General features: G+C 42.0%; 1 protein-coding gene across 1 annotated transcript; it reads left to right on the top strand.

Moving 5' to 3' along the window:
- Positions 1–9,764: 9,764 nt before the first annotated feature.
- On the top strand, positions 9,765–17,160 carry LOC110505184. Its single transcript, XM_021584224.2, has 4 exons — positions 9,765–9,933; positions 15,749–16,111; positions 16,228–16,500; positions 16,843–17,160. The coding sequence occupies exons 1-4, from the start codon at positions 9,858–9,860 to the stop codon at positions 16,950–16,952; spliced, it is 822 nt and encodes a 273-aa protein (XP_021439899.2). The 5' UTR covers positions 9,765–9,857; the 3' UTR covers positions 16,953–17,160.
- The last annotated feature ends 8,559 nt before the right edge of the window (positions 17,161–25,719 follow it).

Genomic DNA, 25,719 nt, shown 5'->3' with positions numbered 1-25,719 from the left:
CTGGGAGGCAAGGGCTGAGTGTACTAACCAGCATCAGGACTTTAAGGAGGAGATGATACAGGTTTTTGATCGATCTGTTTTGGGGAGGAGGCTTCCAGGGCCCTGTCTTCCCTATGTCAAGGTAATCGATCCATAACAGACTACTCTATTGAGTTTCGCACTCTTGCTGCCTCCAGTGGCTGGAACGAGCCGGCTTTGCTCGCTCGTTTTCTGGAGGGTCTCCGCGCAGAGGTAAAGGATGAGATTCTCTCCCGGGAGGTTCCTTCCAGCGTGGATTCCTTGATTGAACTCGCTATTCGCATTGAGCGACGGGTTGATCTTCGTCACCGAGCTCGTGGAAAGGAGCTCACGTTCTCCGTTGCCCCCCTCTCCGCATCACTACCATCTTCCTCTGCCGGCTCGGGTGCTGAGCCTATGCAGCTGGGAGGTATCCGCATCTCGACTAAGGAGAGGGAACGGAGAATCACCAACCGCCCATGTCTCTATTGCGGTTCTGCTGGTCATTTTGTCACTTCATGTCCAGTAAAAGCCAGAGCTCATCAGTAAGCGGAGGGCTACTGGTGAGCGCTACTACTCCTGTCTCTCCTTCAAGATCCTGCACTACCTTGTCGGTCCATCTACGCTGGACCGGTTCGTCAGCTTCCTGCAGTGCCTTAATAGACTCTGGGGCGGAGGGCTGTTTTATGGACGAGACCTGGGCTCGGGAACATGACATTCCTCTCAGACAGTTAAGGGAGTCCACGGCCTTGTTCGCCCTGGATGGTAGTCCTCTCCCCAGGATTCAGCGTGAGACGCTACCTTTAACCCTCACTGTTTCTGGTAATCATAGCGAAACCATTTCTTTTTTAATTTTTCGTTCACCTTTTACACCTGTTGTTTTGGGCCATCCCTGGCTAGTTTGTCATAATCCTTCCATTAATTGGTCTAGTAATTCTATCCTCTCCTGGAACGTCTCTTGTCATGTGAAATGTTTAATGTCTGCTATCCCTCCTGTTTCCTCTGTCTCTTCTTCACAGGAGGAGCCTGGTGATTTGACAGGGGTGCCGGAGGAATATCACGATCTGCGCACGGTGTTCAGTCGGTCCAGGGCCACCTCTCTTCCTCCACACCGGTCGTATGATTGTAGTATTGATCTCCTTCCGGGAACCACTCCCCCCCGGGGTAGACTATACTCTCTGTCGGCTCCCGAACGTAAGGCTCTCAAAGATTATTTGTCTGTAGCTCTTGCCGCCGGTACCATAGTCCCCTCCTCCTCTCCCGCCGGAGCGGGGTTTTTTTTTGTTAAGAAGAAGGACGGGTCCCTGCGCCCCTGCATAGATTATCGAGGGCTGAATGACATAACAGTGAAGAATCGTTATCCGCTTCCTCTTATGTCTTCAGCCTTCGAGATCCTGCAGGGAGCCAGGTTTTTCACTAAGTTGGACCTTCGTAACGCTTACCATCTCGTGCGCATCAGGGAGGGGGACGAGTGGAAGACGGCGTTTAACACTCCGTTAGGGCACTTTGAATACCGGGTTCTTCCTTTCGGCCTCGCTAACGCTCCAGCTGTCTTTCAGGCATTAGTCAATGATGTCCTGAGAGACATGCTGAACATCTTTGTTTTCGTTTACCTTGACGATATCCTGATTTTTTCACCGTCACTCAAGATTCATGTTCAGCACGTTCGACGTGTCCTCCAGCGCCTTTTAGAGAATTGTCTTTTTGTGAAGGCTGAGAAGTGCACTTTTCATGCCTCCTCCGTCACATTTCTCGGTTCTGTTATTTCCGCTGAAGGCATTAAGATGGATCCCGCTAAGGTCCAAGCTGTCATTGATTGGCCCGTCCCTAAGTCACGCGTCGAGCTGCAGCGCTTTCTCGGCTTCGCGAACTTCTATCGTCGTTTCATCCGTAATTTCGGTCAGGTGGCAGCTCCTCTCACAGCCCTTACTTCTGTCAAGACGTGCTTTAAGTGGTCCGTTTCCGCCCAGGGAGCTTTTGATCTCCTCAAGAATCGTTTTACATCCGCTCCTATCCTTGTTACACCTGACGTCTCTAGACAGTTCGTTGTCGAGGTTGACGCGTCAGAGGTGGGCGTGGGAGCCATTCTTTCTCAGCGCTCCCTCTCTGACGACAAGGTCCACCCATGCGCGTATTTTTCTCATCGCCTGTCGCCGTCGGAACGTAACTATGATGTGGGAAACCGCGAACTGCTCGCCATCCGGTTAGCCCTAGGCGAATGGCGACAGTGGTTGGAGGGGGCGACCGTTCCTTTTGTCGTTTGGACTGACCATAGGAACCTTGAGTACATCCGTTCTGCCAAACGACTTAATGCGCGTCAGGCGCGTTGGGCGCTGTTTTTCGCTCGTTTCGAGTTCGTGATTTCTTATCGTCCGGGCTCTAAGAACACCAAGCCTGATGCTTTATCTCGTCTCTTCAGTTCTTCAGTAGCCTCCACTGACCCCGAGGGGATTCTCCCTGAGGGGCGTGTTGTCGGGTTGACTGTCTGGGGAATTGAGAGGCAGGTAAAGCAAGCGCTCACTCACACTCCGTCGCCGCGCGCTTGTCCTAGGAACCTTCTTTTCGTTCCCGTTCCTACTCGTCTGGCCGTTCTTCAGTGGGCTCACTCTGCCAAGTTAGCCGGCCACCCTGGCGTTCGGGGTACGCTTGCTTCCATTCGCCAGCGTTTTTGGTGGCCCACCCGGGAGCATGACACGCGTCGTTTCGTGGCTGCTTGTTCGGTCTGCGCGCAGACTAAGTCCGGTAACTCCCCTCCTGCCGGCCGTCTCAGGCCGCTTCCCATTCCCTCTCGACCGTGGTCTCACATCGCCTTAGATTTTGTCACCGGACTGCCTTCGTCAGCGGGGAAGACTGTTATTCTTACGGTTGTCGATAGGTTCTCTAAGGCGGCTCATTTCATTCCCCTTGCTAAGCTTCCTTCTGCTAAAGAGACGGCACAAATCATCATCGAGAATGTTTTCAGAATTCATGGCCTTCCGTCAGACGTCGTTTCGGACAGAGGTCCGCAATTCACGTCTCAATTTTGGAGGGAGTTTTGCCGTTTGATTGGGGCTTCCGTCAGTCTCTCTTCCGGCTTTCACCCCCAGTCTAACGGTCAAGCAGAACGGGCCAATCAGACTATTGGTCGCATCTTACGCAGTCTTTCTTTTCGAAACCCTGCGTCTTGGTCAGAACAGCTCCCCTGGGCAGAATACGCCCACAACTCGCTTCCTTCGTCTGCGACCGGGCTATCTCCTTTTCAGAGTAGCCTCGGGTACCAGCCTCCGCTGTTCTCATCTCAGTTCGCCGAGTCCAGCGTCCCCTCCGCTCAGGTTTTTGTCCAACGTTGCGAGCGCACCTGGAAGAGGGTCAGGTCTGCACTTTGCCGTTATAGGACGCAGACTGTGAGGGCTGCTAATAAGCGTAGAACTAAGAGTCCTAGATATTGTCGCGGTCAGAGAGTTTGGCTCTCCACTCAGAACCTTCCCCTTAAGACGGCTTCTCGCAAGTTGACCCCGCGGTTCATTGGTCCGTTCCGTATTTCTCGGGTCATTAATCCTGTCGCAGTTCGACTTCTTCTTCCGCGTTACCTTCGTCGCGTCCACCCGGTCTTCCATGTCTCCTGTATCAAGCCCGTTCTTCGCGCCCCCGCTCGTCTTCCCCCCCCCCCCCCCCCATCCTTGTCGAGGGCGCACCCATCTACAGGGTCCGTAGGATTTTGGACATGCGTCCTCGGGGCCGTGGTCACCAGTACCTCGTAGATTGGGAGGGGTACGGTCCTGAGGAGAGGAGTTGGGTTCCCTCTCGGGACGTGCTGGACCGTGCGCTGATCGAGGATTTCCTCCGTTGCCGCCAGGTTTCCTCCTCGAGTGCGCCAGGAGGCGCTCGGTGAGTGGGGGGGTACTGTCATGTATTGTCATGTTGTGTCCTGTTCCTGTTCTTTCTCTTCACCCTGTCTCCCTCTGCTGGTCGTATTAGGTTACCTTTTCTCCCCCGCTTTCCCCCAGCTGTTCCTTGTCTCCTCCTAACTACCTCGTCACCCCTTTTCCCACCTGTTCCCTTTTTCCCTCTGATTAGTCCTCTATATCTCTCTCTGTTTTTGTTCCTGTCCTTGTCGGATTCTTGTTTGTGTGTCTCATGCCTGAACCAGACTATCATCGTGTTTGCTGCAACCTTGTCCTGTCCTGTCGGAATCTACCTGTCCATCTGAGCCCACGTGTGTTCATCATTAAAGAAACTATGTTTGTTAATTCGCTTTTGGGTCCTCATTCACGCACCTGACAGCTACAGCATGTCATCTGGAAGGTAAAAGATTTGGATACTTCAGTGACAGCCTTATCCCTAGATGCAGAGAAAGCCTTTGATAGGGTGGGCTGGGACTACCTGCATTATACTATAAATACATTTGGATTTGGACAGGGCTTTCAGAATATTACTAAACTTACTTACAATGACCCCAAATCCATAGTAGTCACTAACGGACTACGCTAATCTCAATTTTCAGTAGAAACAAAGTGGCGGTCTCTCGCCTCTCTTAATTATTATAGCAATAGAACCATTAGCCGAAGCTATTAGGCTGCATAAGTCAATCAAAGGGGAGGTAATATGGGAGGTTGGGAGAATAAACTACTGCTTTATGCAGACAACATATTACTAATACTGTCAGACCCCGAACTCTCCACATTGCCTTCACTGGACATCAGGCTATAAAGTAAACTGGACCAAATCTGAAGAAATTACTTCCTCAGCTAGAGGTTTCAATGGGTCCCTAAAAACTTGAGGTACCTGGGGATCGCTTTAAATCCTGGTCTGGAGAACATGATTTCTGAAAATCTTGACCCACTACTGAACAAAAATTAAACTTCAGTTTAAGAGCTGGGATAAACTACACATCTCGTTATTGGGTAGGATACGGGTTAGAAAGATGGTCATAGCTCCTAAATTGAATAATGTAATTTGCATGTTACCACTGACCATACCTGTCTATACCTTTAAATCCATAGACAAAATGATTACTGAGTTTGTTTGAGACTGTAAAAAGGCCTGGATGAAACTAGCGAGATTTCAGGCAACGACTGAGAAGTGAAGATTAAAGCTCCCTAACATGCAATTATATCAAGAAGACTTTGCAGCTGCCCAAATAGGCTAATTTGGGTGGACATGTAGAAAGAACTTAATGCCCCATTTCGGAGCATCAGGTTATTTGAGTCAACAAAATGCAGAATCCAATAATGTACCATACAAAAAATATATGGAGTCATATTCATAAGCGAGAGAAATCTTCACCTTTCCTGACAAGCTCTGCTTCGTTTTGGAACAACCCTAAATTGAAAATAGGGGTGCACATGGTTTTCTGGAAAGATTGATATAGAAAGGGGATAAAGAACATTGTTTGTCTATATCAAGAAAACTTGTTTACCTCTTTTGAAGAACTAAGGTCCAAGTATAATGGACAGAAACAAGACTTTTGGAGAGATGCCCAGCTTATGTTAAAGGTAGGACAGAGTAACAACAAATTCTCTGTACATTCCGATATGTGTTAAGATAGAAATTCTTTGCAAATTACCACATACCGCAGGGCTTGCCTTATACTGTAGGTGGATTTAATGGAATTTGTAAAACCCTAAAGGCCGTATGGGGAAAAAGACCCGGAGGCAACTTTTGGAGAGGAGGAATGGAATATAACAGTAAAACAGATGCTACTCCCTATGAGAGATACCTGGTTAAAACTGATTAAATTTAAAGTGTTCAATAGGATTTATTGGACTCCTCTGAGGTTGAACAGAATATGTTTGATAGAATCCAGTCTACGCTGGAGATGTCAGTCAAGTACAGGTGACATAAACCATATGTTCTGTGACTGTCAGAGCTTGCATACCTTTTGGCAGAAGGTGATGGAAAAGATTGGGGATATTCTGGGTACCACAACACCTGCAAATCCTGCTTGCTATTACTGAATATCAGTAACGATATTGATAGACTTAGAATCTCATGTTTAAACTGGCTAAAAGTTGCTCTAACGACAGCCAAAAGATTCACATTGAGACACTGGAGGGAGATGGACCCTCCCTCATATAAGGAATGGTACATAGTCTTGGCAGAAAAAGCTTCATATGAAAGATTGATTTATAAAATGAATGGTAAACTCAATAACTTTTCTGATATCTGAGGACATTTTCTCTCAGAGACAAACAATCTGTAATGGCCTGATAGACTACAGACATACATAGACGACTGGTACGAGTGGGCCTTTTGTTTTGTTTGTTTAGTTGTTATTGGGGTGTGGGGGGGGGGGGGGGGGGGTTGTTGATGAAAAATTGGTTGAGACTGTTTCCCTTTCTATCTTCTCTATTGTATGTGCGGTGCGGGTCGGGGTTTTGGACACACCTACCCATTCAAATGAGTGGATGGGTGTAACCAGGCTTTTGACTGGTACTGTATATTAATGGATGCCAAGTTATTGTTTAGTGCAAAATGTAATTGCATTGCATTGGTATATCATAAAAGGAAACAATAAAAACAAAAGAAATGACAAAAAAAAATATATACAGTTGAAGTCGTAAGATACACCTTAGCCAAATACACTGTAAACTCAGTTTTTCACATTTCCTGACATTTAATCCTAGTAGTAAATTCCCTGTTTTAGGTCAGTTAGGAATAACCACTTTATTTTAAGAATGTGAAATGTCAGAATAATAGTAGAGAGAATGATTTATTTCAGCTTTTATTTCTTTCATGACATTCCCAGTGGGTCAGAAGTATACATACACTCATATTCTATCTGTTAGCATTCCTTTAAAATGTTTAACTTGGGTCAAACGTTTTGGGTAGCTTTCCACAACCTTCCCACAATAAGATGGGTGAATTTTGCCCCATTCCTCCTGACAGAGCTGATGTAACTGAGTCAGGTTTGTAGGCCTCCTTACACGTTCTGCCCACAAATTTTCAATAGGGTTGAGGTCAGTGCTTTGTGATGGCCACTCCAATACCTTGACTTCGTTGTCCTTAAGCCATTTTGCCACAACTTTGGAAGTATGATTGGGGTCATTGTCCATTTGGAAGACCCAAGCTTTCACTTCCTGACTGATGTCTTGAGATGTTGCTTTAATATATCCACACAATTTTCCTACCTCATGATGCCATCTATTTTGTGAAGTGCACCAGTCCCTCCTGCAGCAAAGCACCCCCACAACATGATGCTGCCACCCCCGTGCTTCACAGTTGGGATGTTGTTCTTCGGCTTGCAAGTCTCCCCCTTTTTCCTCCAAACAGAACGATGGTAATTATGGTCAAACAGTTCTATTTTTGTTTCATCAGGCCAGAGGACAAGTCGAGGTCTAAAAGGCTTTTTAACAGCTTCTATCCCCAAGTCATAAGACTCCTGAATAGCTCATCAAAGGACTACCAAGACCTCTCTTTTACGCTGCTGCTACTCTTTGTTTATAATCTATGCGTAGTCACTTTAAATTACCTCGACTAACCGGTGCCCCCACACATTGACTCTGTACCGGTACCCCCTGTAAATAGCCTCACTTGTTATTTTACTGCTGCTGTTTATATATTTGTTAATTTTATTTTATTTTTATTAACACTTATGTTAATGTTTTGTCTTAAATCATTGTTGGTTAAGAGCTTGTAAGTAAGCATTTCACTAAGGTCTACTACACCTGTTGTATTTGGCGCATGTGACAAATAAAATTAGATTTTCGATTTCATTAGCTCAAACACATTAATAAATCCTCTTAAGGTTCTCTACAGATCAGTGTCCCACCCTCGGGACGGTTGTGCTAACATGCGCTAATGTGATTAGCATGACATTGTAAGTAACAAGAGAAATTTGCTAGAACAGACATATTTTATATGGGCAGAAAGCTTAAATTCTTGTTAATCTAACTGCACAGTCCAATTTACAGTAGCTATTACAGTGAAAACATACCATGCTATTGTTTGAGGAGAGTTCACAATTATATACTTAAAGTATATATTGACCAAATAGGTACATTTGGACAGACTTGATGCAACATTTTGAACAGAAATACAATAGTTCATTGGATCAGTGTAAAATGTTGCACGTGCACTGCTGCCATCTAGTGGCCAAAATCTAAATTGTGCCTAGAGTCCTAAATCAGACAATGGCCTTTCTCTTGCATTTCAAAGATGGAGAGAAAAAAGACAACGCATGTTTTTTTAATTTGTATTATCTTTTACCAGCTTTAATGTATTATCTTATCCTATATTAACTTTCACATTTCCAGTGTTTTCTTTCAAATTGTATCAAGAATATGCATATCCTTGCTTCAGGTCCTGAGCTAGAGGTTTGTCATTTTAGGCAACAATTGAAAAAAAAAAGGGTCTGAGCCTTAAGAAGGAAAGAAATTCCACAATTTAACTTTGAGCAAGGCACACCTGTTAATTGAAATGCATTCCAGGTGACTACTTCATGAAGCTGGTTGAGAGAATGCCAAGAGTGTGCAAAGCTGTTATGAAGGCAAAGGGTGGCTACTTTGAAGAATCTCAAATATAAACTATATTTGGATTTGTTTAACACTTTTTTTGGTTACTACGTGATTCCATATGCGTTTTTTCATAGTTTGATATCTTCACTATTATACTACAATGTGTAAAAAAATAAAACAGGAATGAATAGGTGTGTCCAAGCTTTTGACTGGTACTATATATATATATATATATATATATATATATATATATATATATATATATATATATATATATACACACACATATATACATACACACAAACTCCGGACTCCGACTTTGTTCGTCCTAATATTTATATTTCGTAATTCCATTGTTTTACTTTTAGATTTGTGTGTATTATTGTGAATTGTTAGATATTACTGCACTGTTGGAGCCAGGAACACAAACATTTAGCTACATCCGCGTTTGCTAAATATGTGTATATAACCAATAACATTTGATTTGACTTTGATGGATGCCGTTGATTATCGTCAAGTAAAAATTGAGTATGTGCTACGCTATCAGCTGCAGTGATTATGACAAAGTATGGCAAAACGTAGAAATGTTAGACAGCACTAGTCATTACCGGTCATTTTGATTAACTCACATACACGCTTTTTTGGGAAGATGGGAAAATGGAGACTTAAACCAGTAGTATGGAGGACAGAGACAGGAGAAACAGAACACACAATCACACTGTAAATACACGAATTGCCCATTCAGTTAGGACTGGAAAAGACGAATAAATAACAGAACACAGTATAGTCATACTGCAAATCCATCCAAAGACTTTGTAGAGGCTAACCTGTTTAAATAGGTCTATAGTGAGCTTTAAGATTGTCTCACTTTGGTCTGAAATGCAGATGGCAGAACAGTCCGCCCCAATACATTGTGTTTCAGGTTGGTGTATGTCCCATTGTGGTGTATATGAGTGCACAGGTAGCGCAACTGAGGCAATTTCCATTTTGAAGTGGTCAATTTTCTTCTACTACTTCTATGAGTTGGTAGACAAACTGAAAGGGTGCATACTGCCACCTAGTTTTTACATCTCAAGTGTCCTCTGGAAACAAAGTTCACTCTCTGAGGTTGCCTTAAAGGTCAATTTCACTCAAAAACTATATATTTTTGGGACTGTATCAACAGTGGGTTAATGAATAAAATGCCCAAATTGTTTTTTGAGTGAAATGTCCCTTCAATCCTCTGACTGGAAAGATATCAGTGAGTCACAGATCAGCCCAACTCTTTCAGTGGGTGTGTTTCCTATGACGTTCTCTACAATAGATTACGAAACTTAACCATACAGACAGAGACAGGAAATTATCATTTTCAGCACAGCTTGTATTATCACTTTCGTCTCTTGCTGATAAAAGTCTAATCAGATAATTATTGTGGTTAAAAGGAAGATGGCAAAAGTTTTGATGACTTCAAATTCAAAGAGAGATTTGTGGAACATTCTAAGTATTGCCCTCATCACTGCAGGTAAGATTTTTGAAGCTCATTAAACTTTTACCACCTTTTAAATGTTTTGGCCAAATGGATTAAAGGTCCAATGCAGCTGTGTTTTTTAACCTCAATATTAAATCATTTCTGGGTAACAATTAAGTAACTGACTTTTTTTTCAATCAAAATGTTATATATTTTTTTCAAAAAGTAACTTCTTAGCAAAGAGCAATTTGTCAATAACTTTGCTAGGAGTGGACTGAATAGGAGGGGAGAACTGAAAACTAGCTGTTATTGGCAGAGGTTTGGATCTCTCTTTCTTATTGGTCTATTAACTAATTGACCGAATGGTGATGTCACCAGGCAGGCCAAAACTCCATCTGACCAAGACATTTTCAAGCAGCTCTTACACTAAAAGGGCATTATCATCATTTTCACAGTATTATTCCTACTTCATAGTGTGGAAATGTATATGAAACCATGTTTTTGACTGCACCTTTTAATGTTTTAAATAATTCGGACTCCTTAATTATTACTAAACCATTATAAGCACGTAGCCCCAAACTGTATATTAAGAATAAACTATGTTAAGTCTGTCACAAGTAAATATCATGGCTAGTTTCAGGTACAGTCACATCTGAAAATATTGGCACCCTTAATAAAGATCAGCAAAAAAAAAGACTATCAAATGAATAATACAAATACTGAGCTATATACACTGAGTATACAAAACATTAAGAACATGACATATACTGACCAGGTGAAAGCTATGATCCCTGTTTGATGTCACTTGTTAACTCCACTTCAATCAGTGTACATTAAGGGGAGGAAACAGGTTAAAGAAGGATTTTTAAGCCTTGAGACAATTCAAACCAAATTTAAAATCAATTCAAATTTTATTTGTCACATGAAATGCTAACTTACAAGCCCTTAACCAACAATGCAGTTCAAGAAATAGAGGTAAGAAAATAAAAAAATTAATAAAGTAACACAATAAGATTACATAACAATAACGAGGCTATATAAAAGGGGTACCGGTACTGAGTCAATGCGCAAGGGTACAGGTTAGTCAAGGTAATTCATACATGTAGGTAGGGGTAAAGTGACTATGCATTGATAATAAACAGCGAGTAGCAGCAGTGTAAAAACAAGGGCGGGGGGGTTCATGTAAATAGTCTAGGTGGCCATTTGATTAATTGTTCGGCAGTCTTATGGCTTGGGAGTAGAAGCTGTTAAGGAGCCTTTTGGACCGCTTGGCTTAGAGAGAAGTCTAAGCCTTGGTGACTGGAGATTGACATTTTTGTCATTTTCCTCTAACACCGCCTAGTATATAGGTCCTGGAGGGCAGGAAGCTTGGTCCCAGTGATGTATTGGGCCGTACGCACTACCCTTTGTAGCGCCTTACGGTCGGATGCCAAGCATTTGCCATACCAGGCGGTGATGTAACCAGGATACTCTCGATGGTGCAGCTGTAGAACGTTTTTAAGATCTGGGGACTCATGCCAAATCTTTTCAGTCTCCTGAAGGGGAAAAGGTGTTGTCGTGCCCTCTTCACTACTGTCTCGGGTGTGTTTGGACCATGATAGTTTGTTGGTGATGTGGACACCAAAGAACTTGAAACTCTCGACCCGCTCCACTATGGTGATGGTGTTGGAGTCGTGCTTGGCCGTGAGTGAACAGGGAGTACAGGAGGGGACTAAGCGTGGCAGATGTGTTGTTGCCCACCCTTACCACCTGGGGGCGGCCCGTAAGGAAGTTCAGGATCCAGTTGCAGAGGGAGGTGTTTAGTCCCAGGGTCCTTAACTTCGTGATGAGCTTTGGGTACTATGGTGTTGAACACTGAGCTGTAGTCAATGAACAGCATTCTCACATACATGTTCCTTTTGTTCAGGTGGGAAAGGGCAGTGTGGAGTGCTATTGAGATTGTGTCATCTGTGAATCTGTTGGGGCGGTATGCGAATTGGAGTGGGTCTAGGGTTTCCTGGATGATGCCGTTGACGTGAGCCATGACCAGCCTTTCAAAGCACTTCATGGCTACCAACCTCAATCAGTAGATAGCAGCATACCACCATGCATCGCACTGCTGGCTTGCTTCTGAAGCTAAGCAGGGTTGGTCCCGGTAGGTCCCTGGATGGGAGACCAGATGTTGCTGCAAGTGGTGCTGGAGGGCCAGTAGGAGGCACCCTTTCCTCTGGTCTAAAAAAAATATCCCAGGGCAGTGATTGGGGAGATTGCCCTGTGTAGGGGCCGTCTTTCAGATGGGACGTTAAATGGGTGTCCTAACTCTCTGTGATCACTAAAGATCCAATGGCACTTTTCGTAAGGGTAGGGGTGTTAACCCTGGTGTCCTGGCTTAAATTCTCAATCTGGCCCTCATATCATCATGGTCACCTAACAATCCCCAGTTTACAATTGGCTCATCTCCCACGTAACTATTCCCCAGGTTGTTGCTGTAAATGAGAATGTGTTCTCAGTCAACTTACCTGGTAAAATGTAAAGAGTACTACGGGCAGTAGTGATTTAGGCAGGTTACCTTTGCATTCTTGTGCACAGGGACTATGGTGATCTGCTTGCAATATGTAGCTATTACAGACTGTCAGGGAGAGGTTGAGAATATCGGTGAAGACAGTTGGTCTGCGCATGCTTTGAGTACACGCCCTGGTAATCTGTCTTCCCCTTCAGTCTTGTGAATGTTGACCTGTTTTAAGGTCTTGCTCACGTCGGCTACGGAAAGTGTGATCACACAGTTGTCTGGAACAACTGGTGCTCTCATACATTGCTTGCCTCAAAGCGAACATAGAAGGCATTTAGCTCGTCTGGTAGGCTTGCGTCACTAGGCAGCTCGCGTCTGGGTTTCCCTTTGTAGTTCGTAATAATTTGCAACCCCTGCCACATCCAACGAGCGCCGGTGTAGTAGGATTCAATCTTAATCCTGTATTGAACAGCGTTTTAACTACTTTGCAAACTCTATATGAAGGAGATGTGTCATGCTGCATGATGCAAATGGTGGTCACATTAGATACTGACTGGTTTTCTGATCCATGGGAAAAAGGTATATGTGACCAACAAATGATTGTTGGTCACAAAATCTCAGACTATCTGCATTCCCAGTCATGTGAAATCCACAGATTAGGGCCTAATGAATGTATTGACTGATTTCTATGTAAAATCTTTGAAATTGTTGTATGTCACGTTTATATTTTTGTTCAGTATAATTCACCAATACATTTCTTGGTAGTCCAAAAATGATTGCTATCAGGTTGTAAATCACAACTGCCTTGGTACATTGTTTGCTGCCTCCAAATGTTCGGGATACACTGTTTCAGTTTCAATTACTCAAATCTTTTGAACAAAAACAGACGACTGCAATTAAGGCTGGGAATGTCAATATAATCAAACGAGTAAGGGCAATGAAGTCAGTCAAAAGGTGGCTAATAGGCTAGCGCACGTGTCAAACACAAGGCCCATGGGCTGAATAGGACACACAAACGAGTATGAGTGAGTTAACAGTTGAGTTAACAGTTGAGTTATCTGCTTTATGAAATTACTGCCAGATGTGGTTACATTGGTAAATACACAGCGTGCAGAGGAGGGAAAGTTTACAGACACATGCCACAATCCTAGCTAGGCTACTTGTCATGTTCGTCGTAACGAGGAGACCAAGGCGCAGCGTGATGAGAATACATTCGTCTTTATTAAACGCCGAATACTTGAACTAACAAACCGACTGTGACGCTATAAACACTAGTGCTGACACAGGCAACTATACATAGACAATGTAAAAACCAACATGGAAAATGGCAACCTAAATAGGATCCCCAATCAGAGACAATGATAAACAGCTGTCTCTGATTGGGAACCAATTCAGGCCACCATAGACCTACATTTACCTAGACATACCAAAACCCCATAGATATACAAAAAACCCTAGACAGGGTCAAACACATACCACCCTAATCACACCCTGACCTAACCAAAATAATAAAGAAAACAAAGATAACTAAGGTCAGGGCGTGACACTACTAAAATGTTGCAGTCTGGTTTCTTGGTTTTTAAAGCTTGATATTGAATACCTAAAAAACAAAACACCATGCAAAGTTGTATCATGTAGGCCTATTACAGCAACATTTGAGCAGTAACCTAGGCTGGCTACTAAACTACAATACATTGAGTGCACCAAACAGAAATGCTGCATTATAGCAAAACACTATACGCACAAATTATTTATTTAATTATTTATTTATTTTTTCTATTGTTTTTATTACTTGTTAAAACTTGTTATGGCTGCAATCCCAATACCGGGATCGATATGACAACTACCAGTGAAAATAGAGGGCGCCAAATTCAAACCACAGAAATCTCATAATTACAATTCCTAAAGCATACATGTGTCTTATATCATTTTAAAGGTAATCTTGTTGTTAATCCCACCAAAGTGTCTGATTTCGAATAGGCCTTTCAGCAAAAGTACTACAAACGATTATGTTAGGTTTCCAAAATATAGCATTCACAAAAAGCAGAAATAAAATTAAAATTAATCACTAACCTTGAATTATCTTCGTCAGATGACACTCATAGGACTTCATGTTACACAATACATGCATGTTTTGTTTGATAAAGTTCATATTTATATCAAAAAATCTGGAGTTTACATTGGTTTATTAGATTCACTAGTTCCAAAAACATCAAGTGATTTTGCATAGCCACATCGTTTCAACAGAAATACTCATCATAAATGTAGATGATAATACAAGTTATACACATGGAATTATAGATATACCTCTCCTTAATGCAACTGCTGTGTCAGATTTCAAAAAAAGTTTACGGAAAAAGCAACACATGCAATAATCTGAGACGGCGCTCAGAACGGAAGAAAATTAGCCGCCATGTTGGAGTCAACAGAAACCAGAAAATACTTGATAAATGTTTCCTTTGATGAACTTCATCAGAATGCAGTCCTAGCAATCCCAGGTCCACAATAAATGCTTGATTTGTTCGAAAATGTCCGTTATTTATGTCCAATTAGCTACTTCGGTTAGCGCGTTTGGTAAACAATTCCAAAGTCACATAGCGCGTCCACAATAACGTGACGAAATGTCCAAAAGTTCCGTAACAGTCAGTAGAAACATGTCAAACGATGTTGAAAAGAATGTTGTTTACATATATCTTGAATGACGTTCCAAACTGAGAATTAGAATGACTTCAGATGATCGGTGGAACGCAGGTCCTTCCCCTGTGAACGCGCATAGTGAATGCATGGTCAACTCGTGGTAGTGGGGACTATTTCCTGTGTCATTTGACCCCCCCTTCACAGTAGTCATCAGACAAAGTTCTATTGACTGTTGACATCTAGTGGAAGGCGTAGGAAGTGAAAACTCATCCATATCTCGCTGTAATTTCAATGAGAGCTTGGTTGAAAATCTGCCACCCCCAGAAAAAAACTAACAAGAAGTGGAATTTCAGGGTTTTGCCTGCCATATGAGTTCTGTTATACTCACAGACATAATTCAAACAATTTTAGAAACTTCAGAGTGTTTTCTATCCAATACTAATATTAATATTCAAATATTAGCAACTATGACTGTGGAGCAGGCCGTTGAATATGGACACCTCTGTGCACCTTTCATCCAAGCTTCTCAATACTGCCCCTGCAGCCATAAGAAGTGAAATAAAATATTTTTCTCTGAGAAATTGTATTAGCATGACATAATATAATTTCCCATTTTTTTGGAGCATACAATAAATCTCAATATTTGTATGATTTATTTGATGCAGTCTTTTTTGCTCATCTTTATCAAGGCTTCCAATAATTTCAGACTCATCATAGAGCCTCCATATACACTTTCTTTCTCAGGAGCCTGGGCCCAGACAGTTACCCAGAAACCTGATGAGGTTGTGTATAAACTGGCTCAGAATGCCTCAATGGACTGCCAGTTCATCCACACTCCAGACCAGCAGGTGGCAAAGAATCCCATTCTCTACTGGCATAAAATTACAAATTTGACCCAAATGACAAGACTGTGGCCTGACCCAGAGTCACCGTACAAGGATCGTGTGGAGGTTCTGGACAGCGACCGCAACTCACCGAACAGATCTGTACTTCTGAAGAATGTCCAGTGGGAGGATAGCAGTGGAAAGTATGAGTGTAAACTGTCTTATAGGGCCGCCAAACAAGATAAGAGGACGAAAGGGAGCGGCGTTAAGCTGTTGATACATGGTAATGATACAATTTCTATGCTTTTGCCATGTTGTCCACTAATTGCCACTTTTCATTTCCTATACCAGACCATGTTATGATACAAATGTGTGTGTCTTTCTGTGTGTCTAAAACAGATTCGATGTTCTTTGGGCTTGACCCTGAGAATGAGACCCAACTCATGTGTGCTGTGAATGTTTCCCGGGATGATGGGTTTTTCTTATCCTTGCTACAAGACGGATCTAAAGTATTCCAAAAGACCATTGATCCTCTTCACCCCAGCATGTCACTGTATGTTACCCTGTCTGTGATCCTCCCCTTGGAGAAGGGAAAGAATTATGAGTGTCAAATCCACCTGAGCTCCACCATGATAATGAGCCAGCCCTTCAAACAGCCGCTTGAGACGCCAGGTAGTGTTTTCTCATTACGTACACAGACCTTACAGTTACAGTGTGTCACTTCTACTGGGGACATCTAGTCCTATGCAGGTCAGCCGGTAAGACTGACGGCTCCATTGGCTCATTATACAACACATTGAAAGCCATTCATGAAAGCGGTGGATGTTATTACCTTACAGTTACACTGTGTCACATCTACTGAAGACTGCCAAGTCGACTTATATCCAGGTTTATCATACAGTATACAGCCATTTGGGTCGGTGCATAGCAATGAAATGTAGCTCTCTCTCCGTATCTGCAATACCACTCAATGACTGACGCCACCCCTATGTCTGTTCCTCTTGTGTTTTTCAGCAGTAGAGAAGGTGCTTCCTGAACCAGTTTTCTTGTTCGTGGCCATCCTCCTGGTCCCCATCACCGTGCTTCTGACTCTGCTCACAGCCCTTCTTGTTCTAAGCAGATAAGACAGGAGATAGTAAGACTGACAATGCCAGATATACAGTGCATTCAGAACGTTTTGTATTTGATTTCACCTTTATTTAACCAGGTAGGCTAGTTGAGAACAAGTTCTCATTTGCAACTGTGACCTGGCCAAGATAAAGCCTAGCAATTCGACACATAAAAACAACAGAGTTACGCATGGAACAAACAAAACATACAGTAAATAATACAGTAGAAAAAAGAAAACAAAACATACAGTAAATAATACAGTAGAAAAAAGAAAACAAAAGTCTATATACAGTGAGTGCAAATGAGGTAAGATAAGGGAGTTAAGGCAATAAATAGGCCATGGTGGCGAAGTAATTACAATATAGCAATTAAACACTGGAATGGTAGATGTGCAGAAGATGAATGTGCAAGTAGTGATACTGGGGTGCAAAGGAGCAAGATAAATAAATAAATACAGTATGGGGATGAGGTAGATAGATGGGCTGTTTACAGATGGGCTATGTACAGGTGCAGTGATCTGTAAGCTGCTCTGACAGCTGGTGTTTAAAGCAAGTGAGGGAGATGTGAGTCTCTAGCTTCAGTGATTTTTGCAGTTCTTTCCAGTCATTAGCAACAGAGAACTGGAAGGAAAGGTGACCAAAGGAGGAATTGGCTTTGGGGGTGACCAGTGAGATATACCTGCTTGAGCGCGTGCAACGAGTGGGTGCTGCTATGGTGACCAGTGAGCTGAGATAAGGTGGAGCGGATGGCACTGTGATGGACTGCATCCAATTTGTTGAGCAGGGTGTTGGAGGCTATTTTATAGATGACATCGCCGAAGTCGAGGATCGGTAGGATGGTCAGTTTTACGAGGGTATGTTTGGCAGCATGAGTGAAGGATGCTTTGTTGCGATATAGGAAGCCAATTCTAGATTTAATTTTGGATTGGTGAAAGTGAAAAGTCTTTTTTGCAAATGTATTAAAATTTTAAAAACGGAATATTGCATTTACATAAGAATTCAGACCCTTTACTTAGTACTTTGTTGTGCACCTTTGGCAATGATTTGGCCGTGATTACAGCCTCAAGTCTTCTAGGGTATGAAGCTACATGCTTGGGGAGTTTCTCCCATTCTTCTCTGCAGACCCTCTCAAGCTCTGTCAGGTTGGATGGGGAGCGTCGCTGCTCAGCTATTTTCAGGTCTCTCCAGAGAAGTTCGTTTGGGTTCAAGTCCGGGCTCTGGCTGGGCAACTCAAGGACATTCAGAGACTTGTCCCGAAGCCAATCCTGCATTATCTTGGCTGTGTGCTTAGGGTCATTGTCCTGTTGGAAGGTGAACCTTCGACCCAGTCTGAGGTCCTGAGCAATCTGGAGCAGGTTTTCATCAAGGATCTCTCTGTACTTTGTTCCATTCATCTTTCCCTTGATCCTGACTAGTCTCCCAGTCCCTGCCGCTGGAAAACTTCCCCACAGAATGATGCTGCCACCACCATGCTTCACCTTAGGTATGGTGCCAGGTTTCCTCCAGACATGACGCTTGGCATTCAGGCCAAAGAGTTCAATCTTGGTTTCATCAGACCAGAGAATCTTGTTTCTCATGGTCTGAGAGTCCTTTAGATGCCTTTTGGCAAACTCCAAGCGGGCTGTCATGTGTCTTTTACTGAGAAGTGGCTTTTGTCTTGCCACTCTACCATAAAGGCCTGATTGGTGGAGAGCTGCAGAGATTCTTCCTTCTGGAAGTTCTCCCATCTCCACAGAGGAACTCTGGAACTCTGACAGAGTGACCATCAGGTTCTTGGTCACATCCCTGACCAAGGCCCTTCTCCCCGGATTGCTCGGTTTGGCTGGGTGGCCAGCTCTAGGAGAAGTCTTGGTGGGTCCAAACTTCTTCAATTTAAGAATGATGGAGGCCACTGTGTTCTTGGGGACCTTCAATGCTGCAGACATGTTTTGGTACCCTTCCCCAGATCTGTGGCTCGAAACAGTCCTGTCTTGGTGCTCTACGGACAATTCTTTAAATTTGTATATTTTACTGTTAGCTTATGACATACAATTGAAGTCGGAAGTTTACATGCACCTTAGCCAAATACATTTAAACTCAGTTTTTCACAATTACTGACATTTAATCCTAGTAAAAGGGCAGAAATGTGACTAACTAAACTGTTGGAAAGGTGGCATCCTATGACGGTGTCAAGTTGAAAGTCACTAAGCTCTTCAGTAAGGCCATTCTTCTGCCAATGTTTGTCTATGTAGATTGCATGGCTGTGTACTCGATTTTAAACACCTGTTAACAGGTGTGGCCTAAATAGCCAAATCGACTAATTTGAAGTGTTGTCCTCATACTTTTGTATATATAGTGTATGTTTCTCTTATGTCAAGTCTGTCAACAGCTAAAACTGTTTTTAAAAGTGCTATATACCAAATCTAACACACAAACGTTGTTTAAGGGATTTTATACATATTGGAGGACTGTCAACAACACAGATTCCTCTACCCCTTCCAACTCCCTCAAACTTTCAGTAGTAGATATCATGCATGTTGAAGTTCAGAATTTTTTTATTGCAGTTTGACACATTCAACGAAACAATTTCCATCTGCAACAACCAAATGACTCAGAAGTCTCATAACCTATAACACCACCTCTCAGGTTTCCAAATAATGTGTTGGCTTTTTTCCACAGCAAGTTATAGTGTAACGTGTCACTTAGGTGTTTTGATGAACTACACTTGTGTGATTTGTAAGACAATGTATGTTTATTGTCATGTGCTACACTTGACAGGATTTCAATTGTTGCGCAACTCCTTTTTTTTAAAAGATAAATGTTACATTTTTCAAACCCAAATGAACAATACAATAGACAGACACACACAAACATCGATGACATCACACGTGCTCAGACCGACGTGTTCTCACGGCTTCAATTTCCAGTGCTTGTAAGACTCTATACCAGTGGTCACCAACTGGTCGATCGCGATCAACTGGTCAATCTCCAAGGCATTCCTAATCGATTGCCAAACATTTCTGTAAAAAACCCAACTATAAAGCCTTGTTTCTATTTTGTTTTATTCGTCTCGGTCTGTGAAGGTACAAACTCTGCCTTCCCAGCGGGCCCAGAGAGCAAATAAAGTGCCCAATAGGCCTACCACTGGCCAATCGGATGGCTCAAATTACTGTGTCGGCAGTAACGTAGCAGGCATAAAAGAAAGCTACAGCAAAGTTGATACTGTGAGATTTCAAAATGTTTAAAACCATGACTATATCAGAAAGCCTGCCATATCAGTTCTGTTATACTCACATTATTTTAACAGTTTTGGAAACTTTAGAGTGCTTTCTATCCAAATCTACTACATCTATTATATGCATATCCTAGCTTCTGGGCCTGAGTAACAGGCAGTTTACTTTGGGAACGCTTCTCATCCAGACGTCAAAATACTGCCCCCAAGCCATAAGAATAAATGTTTTTCAACAGAATCCACGGAATGAATACACCCCTGATCATGCATAAACAGAGTTCACTATCATAACAGCCACGTGGTATTCCTTCTATTCCCTTCGCTTGTGGACTTCAATGCACAGCAAATCAGCTGTATGTGACCAGGTGAGAGAACCTGTCCAAGCCAAACCTCTACAAACAGCCTGCATCGTTGTCACCATATTAGCTAAAGTAATGTCATAGGCAGCATAGCTAATATAACTAATGTGTTAATAAACCCGCTAGAATCATGCAGTAAAGTTACAGTGTATAGTCAGTAAGCAGTTACACTTGGAAGAGTTTCAGTGTTGTGTTGGAAAGTCATAGCATTACCTCTGTTTGAGCAGGGTGTTTCAGTAGGCTAAACTAGCTAGCTGCATTTGCTAGCTAACTAAGTGAAACTAAGTGAATTTTTGACATTTTTTGGAAAAAAATAAAATTTTTCAAAACTGTTCCAACTATTGTCTTTCTCTTTGAGTCAACTACTCACCACATTTTATACATTGCAGTGCTAGCTAGCTGCAGCTTGTGCTTTCAATACTATATTCATTCTCTGATCCTTTGATTGGGTGGACAGCATGTCAGTTCATGCTGCAAAAGCTCTGATAGGCTGAAGGACATCCTCCGGAAGTTGTCATAATTACTGTGTAAGTCTATGGAAGGGGGTGAGAACCATGAGCTTCCTAGATTTTGTATTGAAGTCAATGTTCCAAGAGGAGGATGGAAGCTAGCTGACCTCTGGCTACACCATGGTGCTACCCTACAGAGTTCTGTTGAGGCTACTGTAGACCTTCTTTGCGAAATAGTGAGTTTTAATCACTTATTTGATGACGTGATTATATTTAGTATAGTTTTATCTAAAAAGGTTAACTTACAATTTTTATGAAATTCACTGAGGAAGGTCCTCTCCTTCCTCCTCTGAGAAGCCTCCACTGTTCCACTCAGCTCTACAACAAGCAGTGCAGCTGTAATGAATGAGTAGGAAAGTGTATCTATAGGCTTGCGTTGTTGTTGTTATTATTAGTGGCTTGGGTCATTTCTAAATGTTTCACTTTCTCAGTTCATAAGAGTAACAACATGAATTTGTGCATGAGGAAGAAATAATGCGGTGCGACTCGATTTTCCCAATCAGCTGGAAGATGGTGTCCCATTTTGTCAATGGAGTAAAGGGAGAGAAGAGATGTTGAGAGGCAAACCCTCATTCTCTTCTCTTCCGTCCTCTGAGACTGACCATCAGATGCAAGCACCATCAGCCCAGTAAAATAAAAATACAAAGAAATGATTTAAATGTATGCTCACTCAGCTGTGCCTCACAAGTAATACAACAACGGAACTATTACCGGTGTGATCATCATATAGCCTACCTCAAATTAAAAATGTCATGAACAACAATGCATTGGCAAGGCCAATATATGATGATAATGTATTGGGCCTATAGCTTACTGAACAAAACCTCATTGCTATGGTACTGTTTTTTATTGGTCAATGTTGCATAGGCTTACGAATTGCAGTGTTCTGTTTCTCTATGTAGCCCATATTTTTTTAATATTTAAATAATAATGTGTTTTATTCATTCACTGTCTTAACGATGGCGGCTCATTTGATTTCCAATTTTTAAGCAAATGTTTATTCAAAATGATTGACGAGAAAAGTACAGTCCAACCCATTGGGTATCTCACCGAGCACTCTCATATGCCATGTCTTGAAATATGCCTATAGACGTATTAAAAGTACATTTATATTGTAAACCTTCTGACAGCGAACCTTCTAATTCCGCCCAAAACTTTTGGACTTTATAGCACTCCAGCATTTAACTATGTCACAAGTAAAGGCGAGTTGATACAACACTAAGGCTAAAACAACCCTCAGACTTAAGGACATGTAAAACTTTCCTATTTATTCTATGAGTTGTATTTGCCTATAATAAGTCTGTAATTGCCAAGTATACTTTTTTAAAGAGTGTCTTCGGTGGGGTAATTGGTATTACCAAAAACAAATATAAAAACTTTGGTAGCCATGTCATTCTAAATAGGTTTATTCTACCTGTAAGATTTATGGGTAGATTGCTCCATTTTAATTTGTATCTGCTTTCATATTGTTGAGTAATGGGATAAAGTTACCTTTTAAATATTTGTTGTTGCTCTTTAAGCATCCTAAGTGTTTATTATGTTTTTGTGGTCCACTTAAAGGATTGCTGTAGAGTAGGAGTCCTGTCTAATGCTTTCTGTAAGAGGTTCAAATGCCAGTGCAAACAGGAGAGGGGAGAGAGGACATCCCAGTCTCATTCCCCTTTCTAAAGACATTTCATCAGATTTATTATTTTCGTATATTTCTGCTTTAGGATATTTATATCACATTTTTATTAAATGTAGTATTTCAGCTGGAAAGTTCAAGGCTTCCAAAGTTTGAATAGAAAAAGCCAACTTTGTCAAATCACTTGCACAACAACTCATATGCCAAAGTTAAATTGAAAGGGATGAATTATTCACAGACAAAAAAAACAACTGTTTTCATTCTATTAAAAAACAGGTGGTGTGTTTCGTATAAAGTTCTCTAGATTACGTAGCTTAACCATACAATAGATACAGGACATTATACCTATAGACTCATCAAATTATCCAGAGACCTCATCCTGAGACCTGATGAGATTGTAAAACTGGCTCAGAATACAACATTGGACTGTTACTTCATTCACATTCCAGACTAGCAGGTAGCAACGAGTCCCATTCTCTATTGGAATAAAATAACAAGTTTGACCCAAATTACAAGACTGTGGCCTGACCCAGAGTCACTATACAAGGATCGTGTGGATGTTCTGGACAGTGACCGCAACTCACCAAACAGATCTGTACTTCTGAAGAATGTCCAGTGGGAGGATAGCCGTGGAAAGTATGAGTGTAAACTGTCTTATAGGGCCGCCAAACAAGATAAGAGGACGAAAGGGAGCGGTGTTAAGCTGTTGATACATGGTAATGATACAATTTCTATGCTTTTGTCATGTTGTCCACTAATTGCCATTTTTAAATTCATATACCAGACTATGTTATGATACAAATGTGTGTTTGTGTGTGTGTGTGCGTGTCATTCTGTATGTCTAATCCAAATTCCATGAGAATAAGACCCAAATCATGTGTGCTGTGAATGTTTCCTGGGATTATCGGTTTGTCTTATCCTTGCTACAAGACGGACACACCATTCATCCTCTTCACCCCAACATGCCACTGTCTGTTACCCTGTTTGTGATCATTATGAGTGTCAAATCCACCTGGGCTCCACCATGATAATGAGCCAGCCCTTCGAACAGCCGCTTGAGACGCCAGGTAGTGTTTAGTCATTACGTACACAGACCGTACAGTTACAGTGTGTCACTTCTACTGGGGACATCTAGTCCTATGCAGGTCAGCCGGTAAGACTGACGGCTCCATTGGCTCATTATACAACACATTGAAAGCCATTCATGAAAGCGGTGGATGTTATTATCTGTATTATTTTTTATTTGATCAAATCAAGTTTTTCACCACATTCGTGTGAGGATAGATTTTTGTTATAAAATTAACTTCACTGCGTGACGAGGGGAATTCTAACTCTTTTGCTTCCTCACTGTGATTTTCACATCCATGTTTCAGTATCTTGTTTCTTATGCTCAAACGGGGGAAAAAACGTGGAAGTTCTAAAAGTGGACATTTGTGCTCCTACAGTTGAAGTCGGAAGTTTACATACACTTAGGTTGGAGTCATTAAAACTTGTTTTTCAACCACTCCACAAATTCCTTGTTAACAAACTATAGTTTTGGCAAGTCGGACAGGACATTTACTTTGTGCATGCCACAAGTAATTTTTCCAACAATTGTTTACAGATTATTTCACTCATTGTATCACAATTCCAGTGTGTCAGACGTTTACATACACTAATAGAAAGAGGAGGAAGGGAAGCACTACTAAGGTCCATTTGCTGTCATCTTGTGGACATTTTGCTCAATTGCCCTCAGCTATGTTTAGACGGTTGTTGTTCATGCTTTGCTGGGTTCTAGTGTACCATGGAATACATTGCTTTCTTATTCTTGACACTTCTCCCAGTCATATTTAAGGTTAGAACTACCTTTCTAAGTGTTCTGATACTTCTAGCTTGGAGTTGTATTTTTATGATAACATAGCTACAATAGTACATAAGTATAAACACCATGGGACCAGAGGACATTTCTCCAAAAAGTACGATCGTGGTCCCCATGTGCAGTTGCAAACCGTAGTCTGTCTTTTTTATGGCGGTTTTGGAGCAGTGGCTTCTTCCTTGCTGAGTGGCCTTTCAGGTTATGTCGATACAGGACTCATTTTACTATGGATATAGATACTTTTGTACCTGTTTCCTCCAGCATCTTCACAAGGTCCTTTGTTGTTGTTCTGGGATTGATTTCCACTTTTCGCACCAAAGTACATTCATCTCTAGGAGACAGAACGCGTCTCCTTCCTGAGCGGTATGACGGCTGCGTGCTCCCATGGTGTTTATACTTGCGCACTATTGTTTGTATAGATGAACATGGTACCTTCAGGCGTTTGGAAATTGCTCCCAAGGATGAACTAGACTTGTGGAGTTCTACACAAAAACATTCAGAGGCTGATTTCATTAGATTTTCCCATGATGTCAAGCAAAGAGGCACTGAGTTTGAAGGTAGACCTTGAAATACATCCACAGGTACACCTCCAATTGACTCAAATTATATCAATTAGCCTATCAGAAGCTTCTAAAGCCATGACATCGTTTTCTGGAATTTTCCAAGCTGTTTAAAGGCACAGTCAACTTAGTTTATGTAAACTGGAATTGTGATACAGTGAATTATAAGTGAAATAATCTGTCTGTAAACAATTGTTGGAAAAATTCCTTGTGTCATGCACAAAGTTGATGTCCTAACCGACTTGCCAAAACGATAGTTTGTTCACAAGAAATTTGTGGAGTGGTTGAAAAATTAGTTTTAATTACTCCAACCTAAGTGTATGTAAACTTCCGACTTCAACTGTATGTGTCTTTAAAATGGTCATCGATTTGACAGTAAGTTATTAAATGCAGCTCAGTTTCTACCTCATTTTGTGGGCAGTATGCACATAGCCTGTGTCTCCTCTTGAGAGCCAGGTCTGCCTACAGCGGCCGTTCTCCATAGCAAGGCTACGCTCACTGAGTCACAAAGTCAATTCTTTCCTTAAGTTTGGGTCAGTCACGGTGGTCAGGTATTCTACCACTGTGTCCTCTCTGTTTAGGGTCAAAAAGCATTCTAGTTTGCTACGTTTTTTTGTTAATGTGTCAAGTAATAATCTTTGTTTTCTCACGATTTGGTTGTGTC

This window comes from Oncorhynchus mykiss, chromosome 3 (genome assembly GCF_013265735.2).
Source record: "Oncorhynchus mykiss isolate Arlee chromosome 3, USDA_OmykA_1.1, whole genome shotgun sequence".
Lineage (NCBI taxonomy): Eukaryota > Metazoa > Chordata > Actinopteri > Salmoniformes > Salmonidae > Oncorhynchus > Oncorhynchus mykiss.
The sequence above is the reverse complement of the archived record's forward strand: the minus strand, read 5'-3'. Positions and strand labels throughout refer to the sequence as shown.